The 17229-nt window shown below is 35.2% G+C and overlaps 2 protein-coding genes across 2 annotated transcripts; both read right to left on the bottom strand.

Annotated features, from left to right (window-relative positions):
- Nucleotides 1-356: 356 nt before the first annotated feature.
- LOC140960977 (uncharacterized) lies at nucleotides 357-1889 on the bottom strand. Its single transcript, XM_073419304.1, has one exon. The coding sequence runs from the start codon at nucleotides 1887-1889 to the stop codon at nucleotides 357-359; it is 1533 nt and encodes a 510-aa protein (XP_073275405.1).
- Nucleotides 1890-4824: 2935 nt separating this feature from the next.
- LOC140961428 (probable sucrose-phosphate synthase 2) lies at nucleotides 4825-11107 on the bottom strand. The gene is made up of 12 exons (XM_073419936.1): nucleotides 10686-11107; nucleotides 10244-10476; nucleotides 9943-10006; nucleotides 9172-9870; nucleotides 8700-8831; nucleotides 8443-8574; nucleotides 8043-8219; nucleotides 7904-7957; nucleotides 7758-7820; nucleotides 6575-7522; nucleotides 6365-6492; nucleotides 4825-5328 (listed from the first exon to the last, which is right to left on the bottom strand). The coding sequence occupies exons 1-12, from the start codon at nucleotides 10965-10967 to the stop codon at nucleotides 5043-5045; spliced, it is 3198 nt and encodes a 1065-aa protein (XP_073276037.1). The 5' UTR covers nucleotides 10968-11107; the 3' UTR covers nucleotides 4825-5042.
- Between the last annotated feature and the right edge of the window lie 6122 nt (nucleotides 11108-17229).

Raw genomic sequence — 17229 nt, 5'->3', positions numbered from 1 at the left:
GAGTTCTCTATAATCGATACACAATCTCATACTTCTATCTTTTTTCTTTACAAATAAGACTAGAGCTCCCCAAGGAGAGACACTTGGTCTGATTTGTTTCTTGTCTAATAACTCTTGGAGTTGTTCTTTTAGCTCATTGAGTTCTGCTGGAGCCATTCGATAGGGTGCCTTTGATATTGGTGTAGCACCTCGTACCAAGTTAATCTCGAATTCTATCTCACGGTCCGGGACCATTCCAGGTAACTCTTCTGGAAAGACATCCGAAAATTCTTGTACCACTGGAATATCTTCTATCTTGAGCTCGACTCCTTCTTTTACTTCATTTACCATTGCTAGGTAGATTATTTCTCCAGACTTCATGGCTTTCCAGGTTTGAAATGCAGAAAGGAGGAATTTACGTTTCTTAGCCTTGCCATGGTATGTGATTTCTTTTTGGCTTGGAGTTCGGAGTTTGATAATCTTACGCCACAATCTACTATTGTATGACTCTTGGATAACCAATCCATTCCCAGAATAACGTCGAACTCCACCATGTTGACTTGAATCAATTCAGCGTTGAATGTGTGTTCATTGATATATACTATGCAGTTCCGATGTATCTTATGTGTTTCAATTGTTTTACTGGTGGGAGTAGCAATTCTAAAAGGTTCAACAAGTATCTCTGGTATAAGCACTAACTTCTTAGTGAATCTCTTGGAAATAAATGAATGAGTGGCACCACAGTCAAACAACACATAAGCTGAAATTTTATTGATTATAATGGTACCTGCCACGACAACGTTTGCATCATCTGCCTCTTCTTGAGTTATGGCAAACATACGAGCATTGGTCTTATTCTCCTTTGGCTTGTTGGGGGTAGCATTAGTGTTTGACCATGTCATTTTCTTTAATGGTTCAGGACAATTAGCAATTCGGTGTCCAATCTTCCCACAATTAAAGCAAGCACTAGTGTTCCTTCGACATTCTCCAATGTGTTGGTAGTTGCATAATAGACACGGTTTTATGCTTGAGAATGTCGTAGTTGAATTGGAAGGAGTTCCCTTGAATGGTCCACTCGATTGGTTTGACCTTTTAACTGGTCGTTTACCTTGAAAAGATTGTCCAGTGAGAGGTCGTTTATTTTTATTTTCATCTTCTCGGCGCTTGATATCAGTCTCAGCTCTAATGGCTGCTCCCATTAAATCATCAAAACCTGTGGGTTGGTAAACTGCCAGAGCTGATTGGATACGGCTGTTCAGACCACGTTTGAAACGATGCATCTTCAGGATATCATCTTCCATGATGGTAGGAGCATAGGTTCCAAGGGAGTTAAATTTAGAAGTGTACTCCACAACAGACATATCAGGGGTTTGAGTAAAATTCTCGAATTCACTCAACAATTTTAATCTCAACTCTGCTGGATAGTATTGTTTCAAGAATGCTTCTCGAAATCTTTGCCATGTGATTGGTCCGACTTCTGTCATATTTGCTGAGATTGTCTCCCACCATTTAGCCGCCTTTTCTTCTAGGAATGGTGTCACCACAGTCACTTTTAGTTCATTTGGCACTTCAAGCAATTGGAGTTGTGTCTCAATATTCTTGAGCCAGCCTTGACCAACTTCTGGGTCAGGGTTGCCGTCAAACGTTGGGACTCGATTCCTCCGAAGAGATTCATAATGGTGTTTGATTCCATTCGGTGGTGGAGGTGGTGGTGGCTGATTAGTGTTGGTATTTAAATGGCTCATTCCTTGGAGAGTTGTTGCCACAATGGTTGCTATGGCCATTAAATCTTCTCTGCTAAGGCCAACTCTTGCTGGTGGTGGTGTATCTTCGTTGTTATTGTTGTTGCAATCATTGTTGCGATTGGCATATCGCGGGTTGCGGTTGCTACGATGGGGTCTCTCTGCCATTTCCTACACACATGAGAATTTCTAAGAGGTTTGAATAATTATGTACAAAAATATTGAAGATTATCTCAAATATGAAATCAATCAAGGAATAGATCAAATAAACTTTTTATTGATTCCAATGAAAAGGAAAAGCAATACAAATCAAAGTTTTCAGAAGTGCAATGATAAGAAGTAAAAAAAAGAAAATGGGTTATCAATCCTTATTACAAATAGTCACGATACTAAATACTCAATCATCTAAAATCTCGCCATCTCCTAGTACTTCATCTTTCATCTGTTCTTCTACCGGTTCTACTTCCGGCTCCAATGCCATAATGATGGCATCCTCAAGATGATGAACATGATTCTGTAATTGTTCATTTTGCATAGTCAAATTCTGCACCGAATTCTGCAGTTCTTGAATGGTTGCCTCATCTTGCTGACGGCGTTGTTTTTCCGTTAGCAACATTTGTTGAATCTGAGACTGTAGTGCTTGGGATTCCTCTAACATTCGTTGGCGTAATCCATCCATTTCAAGGGCTATTGTTTGGGAAGCCTCTAGTTTGTTCTTGGTCATTTCGTGCTGTTTTTCTTCTGAGTTAAGATAAAAAGCAAACCTTTGCACGTCAGCCTGAAGATGATCTTTGATATCTTCTAGTTCTTGTTTTTCTTTCTTCAAGTTTTCATACACCAAATCTTTGGCTAACAATTGATCTGCGCTCTAAGATGTGCCATTGCAATTTCGTGGTCGCTAAGGGCGAGTTCACGCATACGTTTGGGTATTTCAGCACGAGTACGAGGAGCCATTTCCTGAAATAAAACAAATGGAAAGGCTTAGAACAAAGAGTTATGATATTCACGATTATTACCAAAAAACGGTAAAACGTGATTTTTGGATGGATCAACAATAGAATTTTGCGATTTTCATATGTCACGATAAGAATAGTGAATATTGTTCATTGGTAGGAAGTTGCTAGGGTCTTGCCAAAAACTGACTTTGTCAAATTTCCTATGGCAATTTCCCAGCCGGATTATGAACCTGGAGGGTTCTGATACCACTTAAATGTCACGTCCCGATACCGGGGTGAGTTGACATCCGGCGTTGTTTTACAATTATTCAATCGTAAATCAACAAGCCTCGTAGTACAGTGTACAACCAAACCAGTCTTTTTGATAAAACATACATTGTCTTTACAACGTAATCAACTTAACAAACGAGTGCGGAAGCGAACAACGTAAAAATAAAAGATAGCCAAATTCCAAAGTATGTCTTGATCAACTGAAACCTTGTTACCATCCCCAGAAATGCATTTGCTCTTCTTCTTCAACTTGTTTTTCATTCTTATCTTGGAGTGAGAGGTGCAAGGGTGAGTATTTTGTGAAATACTCAGCAAGTGGGGGACGATCGATCACAATAACACAAGGATATACAAATATAGATCTTAACAATTCGAAATTTTCCGTGTCTCAACAAACGTCGGAACAATAAATAGACAAAATGATAGACAAGACATAACTTATATATATTTATGTAATTATTAAATGAATTTCATGTCACAATAATAATTCATAACAAAATCAGGACATGATATTAACAATGAGCATAACTTATCATATGCATATAGACATATCATATATTATTCGTATTGCACTGTTATTTCATCTTATTATCCATGGTGTTACTGATCAGTCCCCTATATGTAATTCCTCTAAGGGGTGAGGCCATATATCGGTTATTATTACCCACCGCATCAGGGCCATAAACTTGTCATATCTTATCATGTTTTAGGAAAATTTTCCTTTTTACCATTTCTAACTTGAATCATAACAGTGCCTTTAAACATAATTCTTAGAATACACCAAATTGATGTTTAAGAATATATATTAGAATATAACATGAAACGAAAACAACATAATTTTGAAACGAAAGGAACATGCATTTGAAATTGATTTAAACATGCTTAACAATTTATCGAAACGAAATATTCATATATCAAATCGAAGGAATATATCATGTCGATCGATTTTTCGAAAACATACTTAAATACTTTAAAACATAAGCCCACTTACTGAAAAGGTGCTCCAAAATTACGGAAGAAACAAGCTGGAATTTATCGTCCGAAAATCCGTAAATTAGCTAAACTCGGTTGAAATCCGAGCAGTTTTCTTGCCGAATTGTTTCACAAAATTTGACCGTATGGATGAGGCTGAAATTTTGATATGATGTTTAAAACATATGAAAGTGTAATATGAACGGTGGAGATTAGATTTGAATAAACCGTTGGACTGGAAGTTTCTCTCGAAAATGAACAGAATTTCTAGCTCGAAAATATCACTCAAGAAAATGTTGATGGTGTCCAAGCTTCATTCATGCTCTAGTTTGAGAGGTTTATGGTGTGTCTTCCCTCATTCTCAAAACATCTATTTATAGGTAAGATTGGAGAATAATTCTTATAATTTAATGCATGCTTTAAAATATTTTAATTATTTTAGTCAAAAATTTGGGCACAATTGTTTTTCAATGTTTTGAACTCTTGTTTTTTCAATGTTTTGAGCTCTTGTTTTTCAATGTTTTGAACTCCATAATAGATAATAAATATAATACTAATACTAATAATTAACAATAATAAATCATATTCTTACATCAAATACCAAGAAAAAACACAGGAATCATATCCAAAAACACTAAATGATTTCCCGTACGTAAACATCGACGAGCAAGTTCCAAGTTCGAACACTGTTGGACAGCAACTCCCGGTATCTTTTATAGGAGCATCTAGACTAACAGAGTTGGGGTTTCTAATCGCTTGAATTACCGCAAGGGCGTCCATTTCGGCCACCCATTGTGTTCAATCCAGATTGTATGGCCTTCGTAATTCCTTCTAATTTCATCAAGAAAACTTGTCTCATTCAGAGAACACGAGTATGGATTACATTTAATGAAACAGTACAGAACTGAAACAAAGTTGGCACCACAAGCATTTCAGAATTATTGTAGATTCATACAGCTAAAATGTATCTCCAGAAACTTGTGTATCAAACATTAATCCGGAGACAAAAATTATTGAACTTCTCGATTTGTCGAGAAGCTTCATTCAGGGTATAGAACCCAGAAAAAGAAATAAAATGTTTTACTAGTTTTGCATTATGATCAAGAAACGAAGCACGCCATCCTTACATTCCTCCTGCTTTAGAGTTCTGTGTTAACGCCTTAGCTACCTCTTCAGCCTTCGCCCCTCCACTTATGTAAGTTATGAGTGGGCTGTCGACTGGAACTATATCATCTCTCAGGTAAGCCCCTGCAGATCTTAGCAGTTCTTCCGAACCTTTTTCCACCACCCCTTTCATTATCAAAGTTTTGTGCGTCCCGGCAATCAGTTCTTCATAATCTGTGTCTCCAGTTTCACCAAGAATCACAAACATGTTTGCCACGTTTAATCGCCACCGGACAAAAAGATACCTATTGATTGGAAGCCACAAGAGAACACACTGACAAAGTAGAATATAGAACTTATACATGTGTGATTGTTTGTAAGTTATCCAGTGGAATCACAGAGACAAGGATACTACAGTTGGTGATTACATCATGATTTCACAGAAGTGCCATAAAACACGAAAAGAATCATAGTCGAGAGCAGGTCGAAACTATAATGCAAATTTTGCAATATAAGTAAAAGAATAAGGATACTATATTTTGCACAAGTACTTTCTTGAAAATATAAATTCTTAAATTAATAATTTTGTATGTACTAATAAGGTATTTCTATCAACATTTAGGTTTTCAAATGCAAGTAAAGATAAAATGTGATCTATTTTTTCAAAGTCGAAAAATAAACTTTACTCTTTGAAAGTTGAGATTGGCTCCTAAATCGATAAAAAAAAGTCGAGGGAGGCGTTTCAACAGTTAAAATCATTAGTTGATACCTGGTCCTTCGTGATGGGTTCAAGCCAGTAACTAATAATAAATCAATTCAGCAACAGGAACCTATGACTTTTTTTCACACTTTGCCAAGGGTCATGTTAAAGTAAAATTGAAGCATTTTGTAGGATTCTTTTAGATATTGATCACATGCTATGTCAATTATGTGTTTGAATTTGAAATCCTAAATGTCTTTATCACTGGGAATCTCAAGTTTGAAGAATGAATACTTGATTTTTAAAGATGATTTGCTTATGCATATTATAACATGCTTATGCAGGTGGAAGTTGTATTACTAGGTTCTAATTAATGGAAAGATTTGATTAAATATCTTCTATTTTCTAGAGTACTAAACCATTTCACGGATTTGTTTGATAATTTTATTTTATTTAAGCCTTTTAACATTCATATTTATAATGGTTCATGTTCTGAGTTCTTTGGGGCATTAGGAGAATGGCCATGATTCCGTCACTAAAGTAGGGTGTAATAATATGGCTAATGTTGTACACCATGCAAAGTACATATGTGGTAACTACCATGAACGTGTAATTCAACTCTCATCTAGAAAATGTCTTACCGTAGAGCCTGAGAGCGAGATGCAAGAAGTGGAACAACTTGCATTCTCGTGGAGTTTCTGCAATACATTAAGTGGCATCTGAGACCTCTCATTCTTAGTTTCTGCCTCATGTCGTCCACTTTTTTCACCTACAAAATTGAATACAATGATGAGACTTAAATAGCATACTTAACAAAATTAGATTTTATACAACTTATAACTCGTGCATACCAGGCTAGGATCCTTTATCAAGTATGAAAGGCAGTGGGAATTGCTTGACTTGGCATTGTGTTCTATGGCAATGGAAGAATGACCTGATTTCGCATCTTCAGATGAATTCATTAGTTTCCAAATGGTTTTCTTTAAACCATCCGAACCCCAACGATAGTCAATATGTGATGCATAATCTGGATCAGGATAAAGCTTTCCGTTCTCTTCAGTATAAGTACCTGGATAGTACACTTCACTGCCACTACCACAGATTAAGGCGTCAAAATCATTTATTTTGATACTACCGGACTTAAAGAATTCAATGAGTTCAAATATTGGCATAGCTGTTGACAAAGCAAATCCCGTCATTTTTGCACTATGTGGATCCAACTTATTTGCCTTAAAGATCTCTTGCATTATATGAATCATTTTCTTATCCGGGAATCCTTTGCTGTCATAGCAATCAAGTGCTATAACAACTAATTTACGGCGGCGCCTCAACATTGGATACTTGCTTGGCAAATCTGTCACTTTCTTGTCGAAATCAAAATCTTGTGCTACAGATTCTGGCCTTCTCATTTTCCTTAAGACTCGTTTGACTTGGTCTTGCAGCTCGGGGTCACTTCCAGCAGCAGTTATATCTAGTGATTCATTTAATGATGTTTTTTCACCGTCAATCGAGAGCCTTAATGACATATCTTGAACGTCTTTTAGTGAATCATTCAGTGATTCCTCTGCTGCCAGTTCATCTGCAGGAGAGTCGGTTTGCCATTGTGGATGCCTCATACGACATGCTGCTATCCTGGTCAGGTATGTTCGACAATGCTCGGGCCATGAAAAGAGATGTATATTCTTCCAGCCATTCTTTCTACATTCGTGCCACAAGTTCTTCTCCGAAACTAACTTGAGCAGTGCTTCAGCAATTGATTGCTGATCATGAGGATCCACGAGCAGACCATTGTTAAGGGCCTATATTTCACAAAAAAATATACATTGTTAGCTTATCAAAACTATTAAGTTTTAACCCTGATTCGAAATTACCTGAAATAATTGGTCATTTTGGATTATAAATTAAAAAAATACATTGATCATTGTCCATTAGTTTCAGCGAGTATAGGATACTTATAAATCATTGCATTTAAAAGTGTTTATTAAAGACTGGTTAAGACAAGTTAACTTATTCAAGAAAGGGGGTACTTTTTACCCGAAGAATATCAACTGGACCGCCATTCTTAGTCGCCACCAGTGGGAGTCCATGCGCAGCAGCCTACACTTCCATACTCGGATTTTTAAGAGCTTAAATAGAGAAGAGTGAAACACAATAAAAAAAACATATTTATTCGAACGAACCTCTATTAATGTAAGTCCAAATGGCTCAATAAATGCTGGATTTATGAAAACTCCCTGTCATGTTTTGACACTAAAAAGTTACTAAGGGAAAGCATTGAATTTTCTGAATACATTCCAAGAAATACAGCATTAAGTCAACCTTTGTTTTTGCAGCTAGACGGTATATTTCTGGAACATCGTTTTGCTTGTGATGTTTCGGAAAAGCCACTTGCCCATATAGGTCATACTTGTCAATAAGCTTCAGTACCGTAGTGAGAACACTAGCATTTCCCCCACTCATCTCGTCTATATCATCTCTATTTCCCATTATAAGAGTCTGTAAATAGAACAAGCTTGATTAAGATATGTAAAAGTTCAATGGGAATTTAATGCTGCATGCAGGCCCACATCCTCTGTTACATTAGCTTGATGCATTTAAAGTTTCATTGTTCCCAGGTATTTTATTTTGCACGTAACATGAGACGAGAATGTGAAAAGAATGTGGAAGGAAACCTTAAATGCGCTTCAAAATTCAAAATTAACTGTTTTGGCAAACTTACAAGATTAGCGAGCTCTCGCAATGGGCGGCATTCTCCAAACGCTTTCAAGAGAGTGGTTATATTCTTTTTTGGATCAGGTCTTGACAATGCAAGGATCATTGGCTTGTGAGGATTTGACAAAAAACGCATCACCTGAAACCATATCAAGAAAAAAATTAGAAGGATATAAGTTTGATGGGCAAAATAATATTGATCTCGATAACGACTTAAACTTCTGGTGCAAAGGTAAAAAAATACATGTATCTACTTGTGCTTACTTCTGCCCATATAGAAGGGATTGCTTTAGGTGATGAGCCCTCTGTATTGGTTAATGATGACAGGTCACCATCAGCTTCAGCAGCGTCTTCTTGAAGTACAACACTGCTAAAGTCCATCCCAGGAGGAATAACCTGTAGAGAATGACTACCACATCTAAAAACATTAAAGTTTTCGAGGTCAAACCATATTAATTAACATATCACAATTAAGTTCACTCGAATAAATTTAAAAATACATGAATAATGATAGAGTAGCGCCATAATATGTCATAAAAAGCCACCGAAACCTCAATCAAGCACCATTTAATTCAGTTGTCTCAGAAACGTCAATGATATGGAAGTAACACTTACTGAAAAGAAAACTGCTGGAGGTTTGATAATCTAGTCAAGAAATGGATAATGACTATTTTTGGAGTATACACTTCCAACGATTGATTTCCCATGTTTATAAATTTTGAAAGAGTGTGCTTACCGCCATTCTAGGCATGAAACGACCATGACAATTAACTCCACGTCTTGCACGGGCCCTCAGAACTTTCTCCAGCTTCACATCAAAACCATCATACAGTCCCCATTGTTCTTCAATCTCCTGCTTAGTACTAGTGATAACAAGCTCTGCCGCATCTAATGAAAGCTCTTCGGCCTCTATCCTTCTCATAATCCTGTATGTCGAATTAATATCCTCTTTAGATTGCCTTCCCTGCTTGAGAAGCTGTTCTAGCTTGTTTCTACCCAGGGAGTGACCCGTCAAAACCATCGGAACATTTAATGCACCAGAAAGAAGGGCTGCAGTATCCCCTGCATCGGCATAATGGCCATGAATTACGTAAGGCCAAACAGGCTGTCCCGCACCTATTTGTTCCCCCAAAGAATTTGACATATTGACAATATGTGCCAAAGCTCCATCAACAAATTCTTGAATGTGAGGCCACAGTAATTCCTTTCGAAGATACTTGTCACGGGGACCAAAGGGTATTCTTACAATATAAGCACCACTGCTTTCTCCTAAATCGATGCTATCAGCATCCTCGACACCAGTTGTAAGCATCTCCGTCGGCTCGCCGTAACTCCAATCAACTTCTGATGAACATATTTGCCTGGTGAAAAGATCCACCCTATAAACACCTGGCGTTTTGGCGAGCGCCCGAGCAAGCTCGACCACATATTTTATCTGACATTTCAACAAAATAAAGTCAAAAATGCTTGAAAGAACGAATTATTTACCATAAAAATCTGATAATACCTGCCCACCAGTATCAGAATCGCGACCAAGCTCCATATTTTCACCACGGACTAGACCATGTAAACTGATAAAACAAGCCACGCTAATAAAAAAAACTAAAAGCACTATAGCTATTAATTAAGAAACAACTCAACCCGTGCCATATATGAGAAGGTGTGATGATTGAGATAGATTCTAAACATGAAGATGACCAATATAATTCTGGTTACGAGTAATTGGATTTACATATATGCTAAGCATGTCATGGATTCAGTAGAAACAATAAAGTTAATGGGTAAGCCATATATATTTCAATTGGTACCTAATGAGAACAATATAAAGCTTCTTTTCTTTTTTACTGTCCGACCAATCTTCTATGTTGGAGAAGTTTCTCTGGAACTTTTTCCGAGGGCTGTCCAATGTAATTGGTTCCCCCAAGCCATCACCTTTCTCTCCTTCTGACAGATCCTCAGACATGTCCTCTGTCACATCCTTGCGACCTTGCTCTCGTTCCCACCTCCGGTTCGCCACCCGTTGCAAGTCCTCCATTTCCAACTGCAGAAAGACAATGAAATCATCTACCGTATTCCATAAATTTGCAATCAAAACCCAATCTACTTTAGCCAAAAACAGAACCTAGAGGACTGGGCTTGCTATTCGAGATTCCCGCAAAAGCAAAAGTTTTCATAGATAGAATCAAAACCCTGATACTGGATACAAAAACGGCGGCCAACCAAAAACAAGAGATTCACTCAAAATGATACCTGTTTCTTTTTGCGTGCAAGATGCCAAATCCTCCAGCACATATTCTCAAGCCTAGAACTCCTCTCTCTCGTATTCCTCGTCGCAACCACTTTGATCCATGTCCGATGGAGATCAGATTCATCAACCCCAGTCACCACCTCCTCCACAAAATATTTTGTCGGATTGAAATCACTCCTTTCCCTCAAGTTCACCGGAGCTGGAGGCTTATTCTCTTCAATGGCGGACGCCCCACTATCCAATATCGCCTCCAGGTACCCATTAATCCATTCATTCCCTGCCATGCTTCAGTTTCAACCCTTTAAGGAAACGTAAAAAAAGGATGAAGAATTTGCTTTCCAGAAGAAGATAGAATTGACATGCAATAAAGATTCGATCTTTGGGCTCTTTTATATTCTCCTGGAAAAGGAGATTATATGCATTGTGAATTATCTCTGCAAAAAAGAACGAGGGAGGGAGAGAGAACCACATGCAGTTAGAAGTGGGTCCCATTTCTCACACGTGTCACGTGGATCTGTGGGGTTCTGCGGCGCCACACGTGTGGGCGTCTGACAAAATTCGGATCTGTGGGGTTTAATGGTCAATCGGCGCCACACGCGGATATTTAAAAATTATTTTGAGCGATAAGAGGAATAATTGTCCATGTTATGTGAGTTAACGATAGGAACATAGTATTTAAGATATGATTTAAAAAATTATAATTGGACCTTTATAATTAGTTATAGAATTAGGTCAAACAACGGACACTTAATATTATATAATTGATATCAATGTCAATATCATGTGTTCGATTTTCATATAATACTGCACATTTTTAAAATAGAATAGAACATTTACTATTAGCTAGATAATTTTTTAATACTTTTTTCAAGATAAATTTAAATGATTAAATTATCGGGTGAATTTGCTAAATACATAAAACTAAATTTAATTTTGCATGCTGTAACGTCTAAAAATTAGCCCACGTAAATCGCATGCTTGAAAATTTCTTATTTATTTTATTTAATTGATTTTATATGCTTAAATGATACATGTTATTGATTAAATGCTTAAATTATATGATTTAATGAAATTAAAGATTTTGTCCGGATATTCGTTATTATGCTGGAGAAAAGAGATCGAGGATGAGCAAAATAAAAATATTTTTCGTTAAATATTTTTAAGGCTCGATAAAATGATTAAATATGATGAATTTTTTTAAAAAATGTTGGATTCCAAATTTTTTGACGAGTTGAATCTTATTTTATTTGAGAAGTCGGTTTTAGTCAAATGAAAGATTTTTGTGGACCCGAAAGTTATTATTTTTGAAAAATATTTTGTAAACTTTTATTTTATATTTAATTGGGCCTTAATGGCTTAATTTAACTAGGATTAATGGGTCCAGTTACTTTTAAAGTAAGAGTTCTAAAAACTCTAAACTCTAGACTCCTTTATCAACTAAAACACTAAATTATAAAATATAATCCTAGGCTTCTAAGGACTCACTTTGACCGAAAAATACACACACCACACGCACAAATTCTCGAAAACTTCAAACAAGAATTCAAGGTTGTTCGTCGCTCGTTCGTTCCTCTTCGCAACCCACGCTTACGATTGAATATTCGTGAAACGTCCACTACTCGTTTTTCTTAAATAATATTAGAAATTTTTTTATATCATCGGCCGAGTACATTTAAAAATAAAACCACCAACTATATTTGAAAATTCAAAGGAAATAATTCAAAACATATAATCGTCAAACTTTACCAAACCTAATTTATTAATATTTCAATATAAAACTAACCTTAACAACCCCTCAAAAACCACTCCAAAAGCATCATAAAAGTCGTAAAATATTTAACGTAAAGTTAAATCATAAACTTAATATAAATGCAGAAAACTAGCGCTCATCAAGTCTTTCAGTAACATCAACATCATGGTGACCTACATCGATCACACCTACTGAGTCTATTGACTCAGCAAACCATAACCATAATAGCAAGTAATACATATATATATTCACAAGCAACATTGAAAATACTTTTACTTAAAATAACATTTCATGAACATGCATAAACATTTTCCTTTCATCATAAATATTTTCCTTTTCATCATATACGTATACTTTTCCTTTTCGTTGAATTTCGATCGTTGATTGTGACTTTCGTATTAGTTGAAGGTCGATGCATCCATCTACGTATTACCACAGTACTGGACGGCGGGGACATCAGCGACACTCTCACCTGTCAACTGAGCCTTGGCCTAACATATCATCATAATCATCGTATCATCTATTAGTCTCAATATGAAACGACCTCAATTTTTTTTTATCAATCATAAATCGTAAACTTGAAAATACTAATTAAATAAAATAACTTATGTAACGTCCCGAAAATTTGAAAGTTCACGTAAACCACATGCATGCAAATTTATTAAATTTCTTTGGTATTTTATTAAATCGTTTTAAAGCATTAAATGATGTTTAATTATTTTTATGCAATTTATGCATAATTCATGCATGATAGGATTTAATTCACAAAATTTTAAAAGTTCATGCATTAGGGTTTCTAGATGCATTTTACGCTCGAACGAGGAACGGGGACCGGATAATTTTCAGGAAAATTATTTTAATTACATGATTAATTTTTATTAATTAAATAAGGTGTTTGTAAGTGTATATTTCAAAAATGAGATTTTTCTTCGTATTTTTAACCGTAGGATTTTATTTTTATCGTTACACAAATTTTATCGAATCGGAGGACTTTTTAAGGTTTCGACTTATATTTTCAAAATCTTTCCAACAAGAAATATTTTTCGGAAGTGCGTTTGGATTTAATGGACCTACTTTTAAGCTTGTTGGGCTTAGAACCCTTTTCAAACCCTTAATTACCATATTTGAGCCCATTAATTATTGATTAACTATGTAATTATTATATAGTAAACGTTTAACATCCCGTAACCTTTCACCCCACAGCCGATATACGCCCCTTTCCCTTCAGATTTTCCCCACGGTTTCAACATTCAAGCAGCAGAAAGCATCGGTGTTTGGCTTGTTGCAAGAAAAGTCCACCCGGGTTCCAATGTCTCGATCTTGATCTTCAAATCACTAAGGCACGCATCGTATCATCATTCATGCATCCAGGCGGAGCCCACCCTAGCCCACCTACTTTTTTATAAAAAAATAGTAATTTTAAATTTTATATTTTTTCGGTCCATATTAAAATTAAAACAAATTTTTTGTAAGTTTTATTTTTTTAATTTTTTTAGTCTCATGTTTAAAAATTAAAAATAAAACAATTCCAATAAATCATAACTCATTACTGTTTATGAGTTGTTTCTTGTCGTATGTTATGAAATTATGCAACTTTGAGATAAAAAAATTCAACGACTCTAAAATTATATTGAATAGTTAGATGTGATTATTCAAGTTGGAATAATATTATCTTATGATGTATATGAATTTTGGAATTTGAATTTTTACCCTAAAAATCTATTGTTGCATATTTTCGGAATAATAATCAATTGGTTGAAATGTATAATGATTATTGATGTGCAATTATTATTGGACTTGTTTTGGGATTTTTCAATTTATAATAACCAAAAATTGAATAAGTATGAAATTTGAAAAATAATTCTTTGTCATAAAATTTTGAGAATTGAATTTTTCTAGTTAAGTAACTAAGAGAATGAAGAAAATAAAACTGTCAAGTTATTTTTAAACCAAAGAACATATATAAAAAAAATAACGGACAAACATCAATTACAGTCTATGAGTGAATAAAATATCGATTTCAACAAAAATAATAGATCGAAATGAATTAATTTCAAAATTTGGTTCGGTGTTGGGGTGCAATAATTGTCCCTACTAGATAGAGCGATCGAATAAAGTTTACAAGGATATAAATATTATAATTTGATCTAATAAAATTTATTATACAATAGGACTATATTTAAAAATATTTTTTAATAAATAAAATTTAAATTTATTTAATCCAATTTTTATATTGCAATTTTTATTTAAAACACGATTATTTTAAAAAAAAATTCTAAAATTTCGGTTGATTGTGTTAGTGATCGAAATAATCGATTTTTTCGATTTGATTTGTTAGGTTTTCGCAGTAAATTTCGGTCGGTTCGGTTTGTTAGAAAAAAGTTCAGTTAATTCGATTTTAGAATATTCGGTTCAATTTTAACTGAATCTATTATCTTTTAACACATGATAGAGCTAGCTCCATGTATTTAAGAATCCTGGATCCGCCCCTGCATGCATCATACACGTTATATACATGTTATTTGTTTATGTGTTCGTGAACTCTCGATCTAACCAAGTGTGTGTGGGTTTGTTTGGTTTTATACGGATATTGCATCTTATGCCTCAACACTTACGTTTTTTCTGAATTTGGTGCAAGGGGGCTGCGATCCGTGTGCTTAGGGGCTGCTGGTGGTATCAAGTAGTTGGCTTAGGTGTTAGTTTAGTTGTGGGATGCTGCAAGGAAAGGGCCGTGTAGATGGTTTCTTTGAGGAGTGGGTTCGGTTAGTGCTTATCGGGAGGGAAGGGGTTAGTGCATGGAAACACAAAAATGGGTTATTTGAGTCCAGGAGAGCCTAGAGTTGCCGAGATGTGATTGGTTGAGGGATGTTTTCGGTGGAGTAGGGCCAGCACAAAGATTTAGAGGGGTGAATGATGGTGTACGTGTCTTGTTGGGGGGAGTTAGAGTCCAACGACTTGCTGGTTCATCAGTCGTTAGTTTTAGGGGCTGAGGTGGAAGTTTTAGGGGCTGAATAGTGTGTGTAAGATGTGTTAAAAAGTTGAGAAAAATTTGGTTGTGTTTCGAGTCGATTCGGATTAAAAACCGGGACCCTGGTCCAAGTTTTAAAATGAATCGATTGAGTTTTGTTTTAGGCTCGAATTTACATCTAGGGAAGCTTTTAATAATGTTTTGGGATATTTTAAGGAGTTTTGTAAGCTTCGGGTCAATTTTAGAGGTCCAAGATTGAAACGATAATTTTCGGGTTTCCAGGAGCAAAATGGTCATTTTGCACCCGGGGTGAGATTTTGGTTCTAGCAGCGCCCTGAGCACAAATATATGATATTTTAAATCTTTATGCATAATTTTTTTGCGATTTTTACACAAATATGATAAATACGTTGCATTCTTGTTTTAAAAGAAAAGTTACGCATCTATATGTTTTTATTAAGTGATGAAAATGATGATATTTTTGAAAGATGAGAATTGGTTGTGACTGACGATGTATATGTATACGATGACATGAGATATGATGAGCTGAGGCCCGGGCTCAGTGGGCGCGTAATGCTGTCGCTGATGTCCCCCGCCGCCGGGTACCACGGTTTTTATGGATGGATCCATCGAATAGAGCTGATACGATAGAGCTGATACGAAATTCACAACTAATGAACTTCATTCAATTAAAAGAAAATGTTTAAGTTTATGATGACACGATGAGCTGTTTTGATACGTATATGATTATATGAGATGACATGGTTTGACACGACATGATTTTACACGACACGTTTATGCTAATGTTTTTAATTTTAATGAAAGATATGTTGAGTGATATTTTTCACTTTATGCTTTTAAGTTCATAAAAGATATGTTGAGTATGATATTTTTCACTGCTGAGTGCTATGTATATATACTTGTTATTCTCGGTACAGATGTGTTGAGTCTTTAGACTCACTAGGCGTGTGTGATGCAGGTGAGCTTGATGGTGAGGGGACTTGAGGTGCAGAACTCTGAGTAGGCAGATCTGGTGCGGTGACACGACCCGAGGACCACATGTTTTCCGCATTACGATTTATGAGATTGAGAGGAGATGAATATTTTCATACGTTGATGATTTTAAGATTTTTAATTGTTCATGTTTACACATGATTTTGGGATGAGTTTGGTTAATTTAAATAAATATGATCATTTTAAATGTTACTTCGAAAATGCGAGATTTTATATAAAAAAATTTCCATACTTTTAAAAATTAGTAGTCGTTACAACTTAACATTTCTAACAATCAATAATAAATTAACATATGAAATCTCACGTGCATAAAATAAATTCTAAATCATCAACTAAAAAAAATTTCTAAATTGACCTTTAAGAAGATCAACTAACAATAAAACAAAGTATAAAAACATCTCTAAATAAAATCCTTAACATGAATCTTTAAATCATTTATCTATCTATCTAGTGCGGAAACATAAAGGCATTCGGGTGTGTAATGCTGCACTCGATCTCTTCAATTGTCACCGCCTCTTATAAATCATCAAATCCTGCATCATACAAATTTATGAGTCTAAAGACTATGCACGTTCTAAACATGGATATCAAATAATACATATACACTCACAAGTATTTAAAAATCATATTTTTATTTAAAATAGCTTTTGGACATATTTAAACCATTTAAAAATAGCTTAAAGCATAAATAAATCATTTAAAAATCATTTAAAAATAAGCATTAAGCATAAATAAATCATTTCAAAAATAACTTTAATCATCATCATGAATCATATATCATAAAATTGTTTTAAATCATATATCATTTTGGGTG

The sequence above is a fragment of the Primulina huaijiensis genome, chromosome 16 (genome assembly GCF_012295235.1).
Source record: "Primulina huaijiensis isolate GDHJ02 chromosome 16, ASM1229523v2, whole genome shotgun sequence".
In the NCBI taxonomy this organism is placed as follows: Eukaryota; Viridiplantae; Streptophyta; class Magnoliopsida; order Lamiales; family Gesneriaceae; genus Primulina; species Primulina huaijiensis.
This window is presented reverse-complemented; position numbering and strand designations above follow the sequence as displayed.

Coding starts and splice junctions, on each gene's coding strand:
- LOC140961428 (XM_073419936.1), bottom strand. CDS start 10,967: ATGGCAGGGAATGAATGGATTAATGGGTACCTGGAGGCGATATTGGAT. Junction 7,958..8,042: donor GTCTAGCTGCAAAAACAAAG/GTTGACTTAATG, acceptor AAAACATGACAG/GGAGTTTTCATAAATCCAGC. Junction 7,821..7,903: donor TTGGACTTACATTAATAGAG/GTTCGTTCGAAT, acceptor ATGGAAGTGTAG/GCTGCTGCGCATGGACTCCC.
- LOC140960977 (XM_073419304.1), bottom strand. CDS start 1,889: ATGGCAGAGAGACCCCATCGTAGCAACCGCAACCCGCGATATGCCAAT.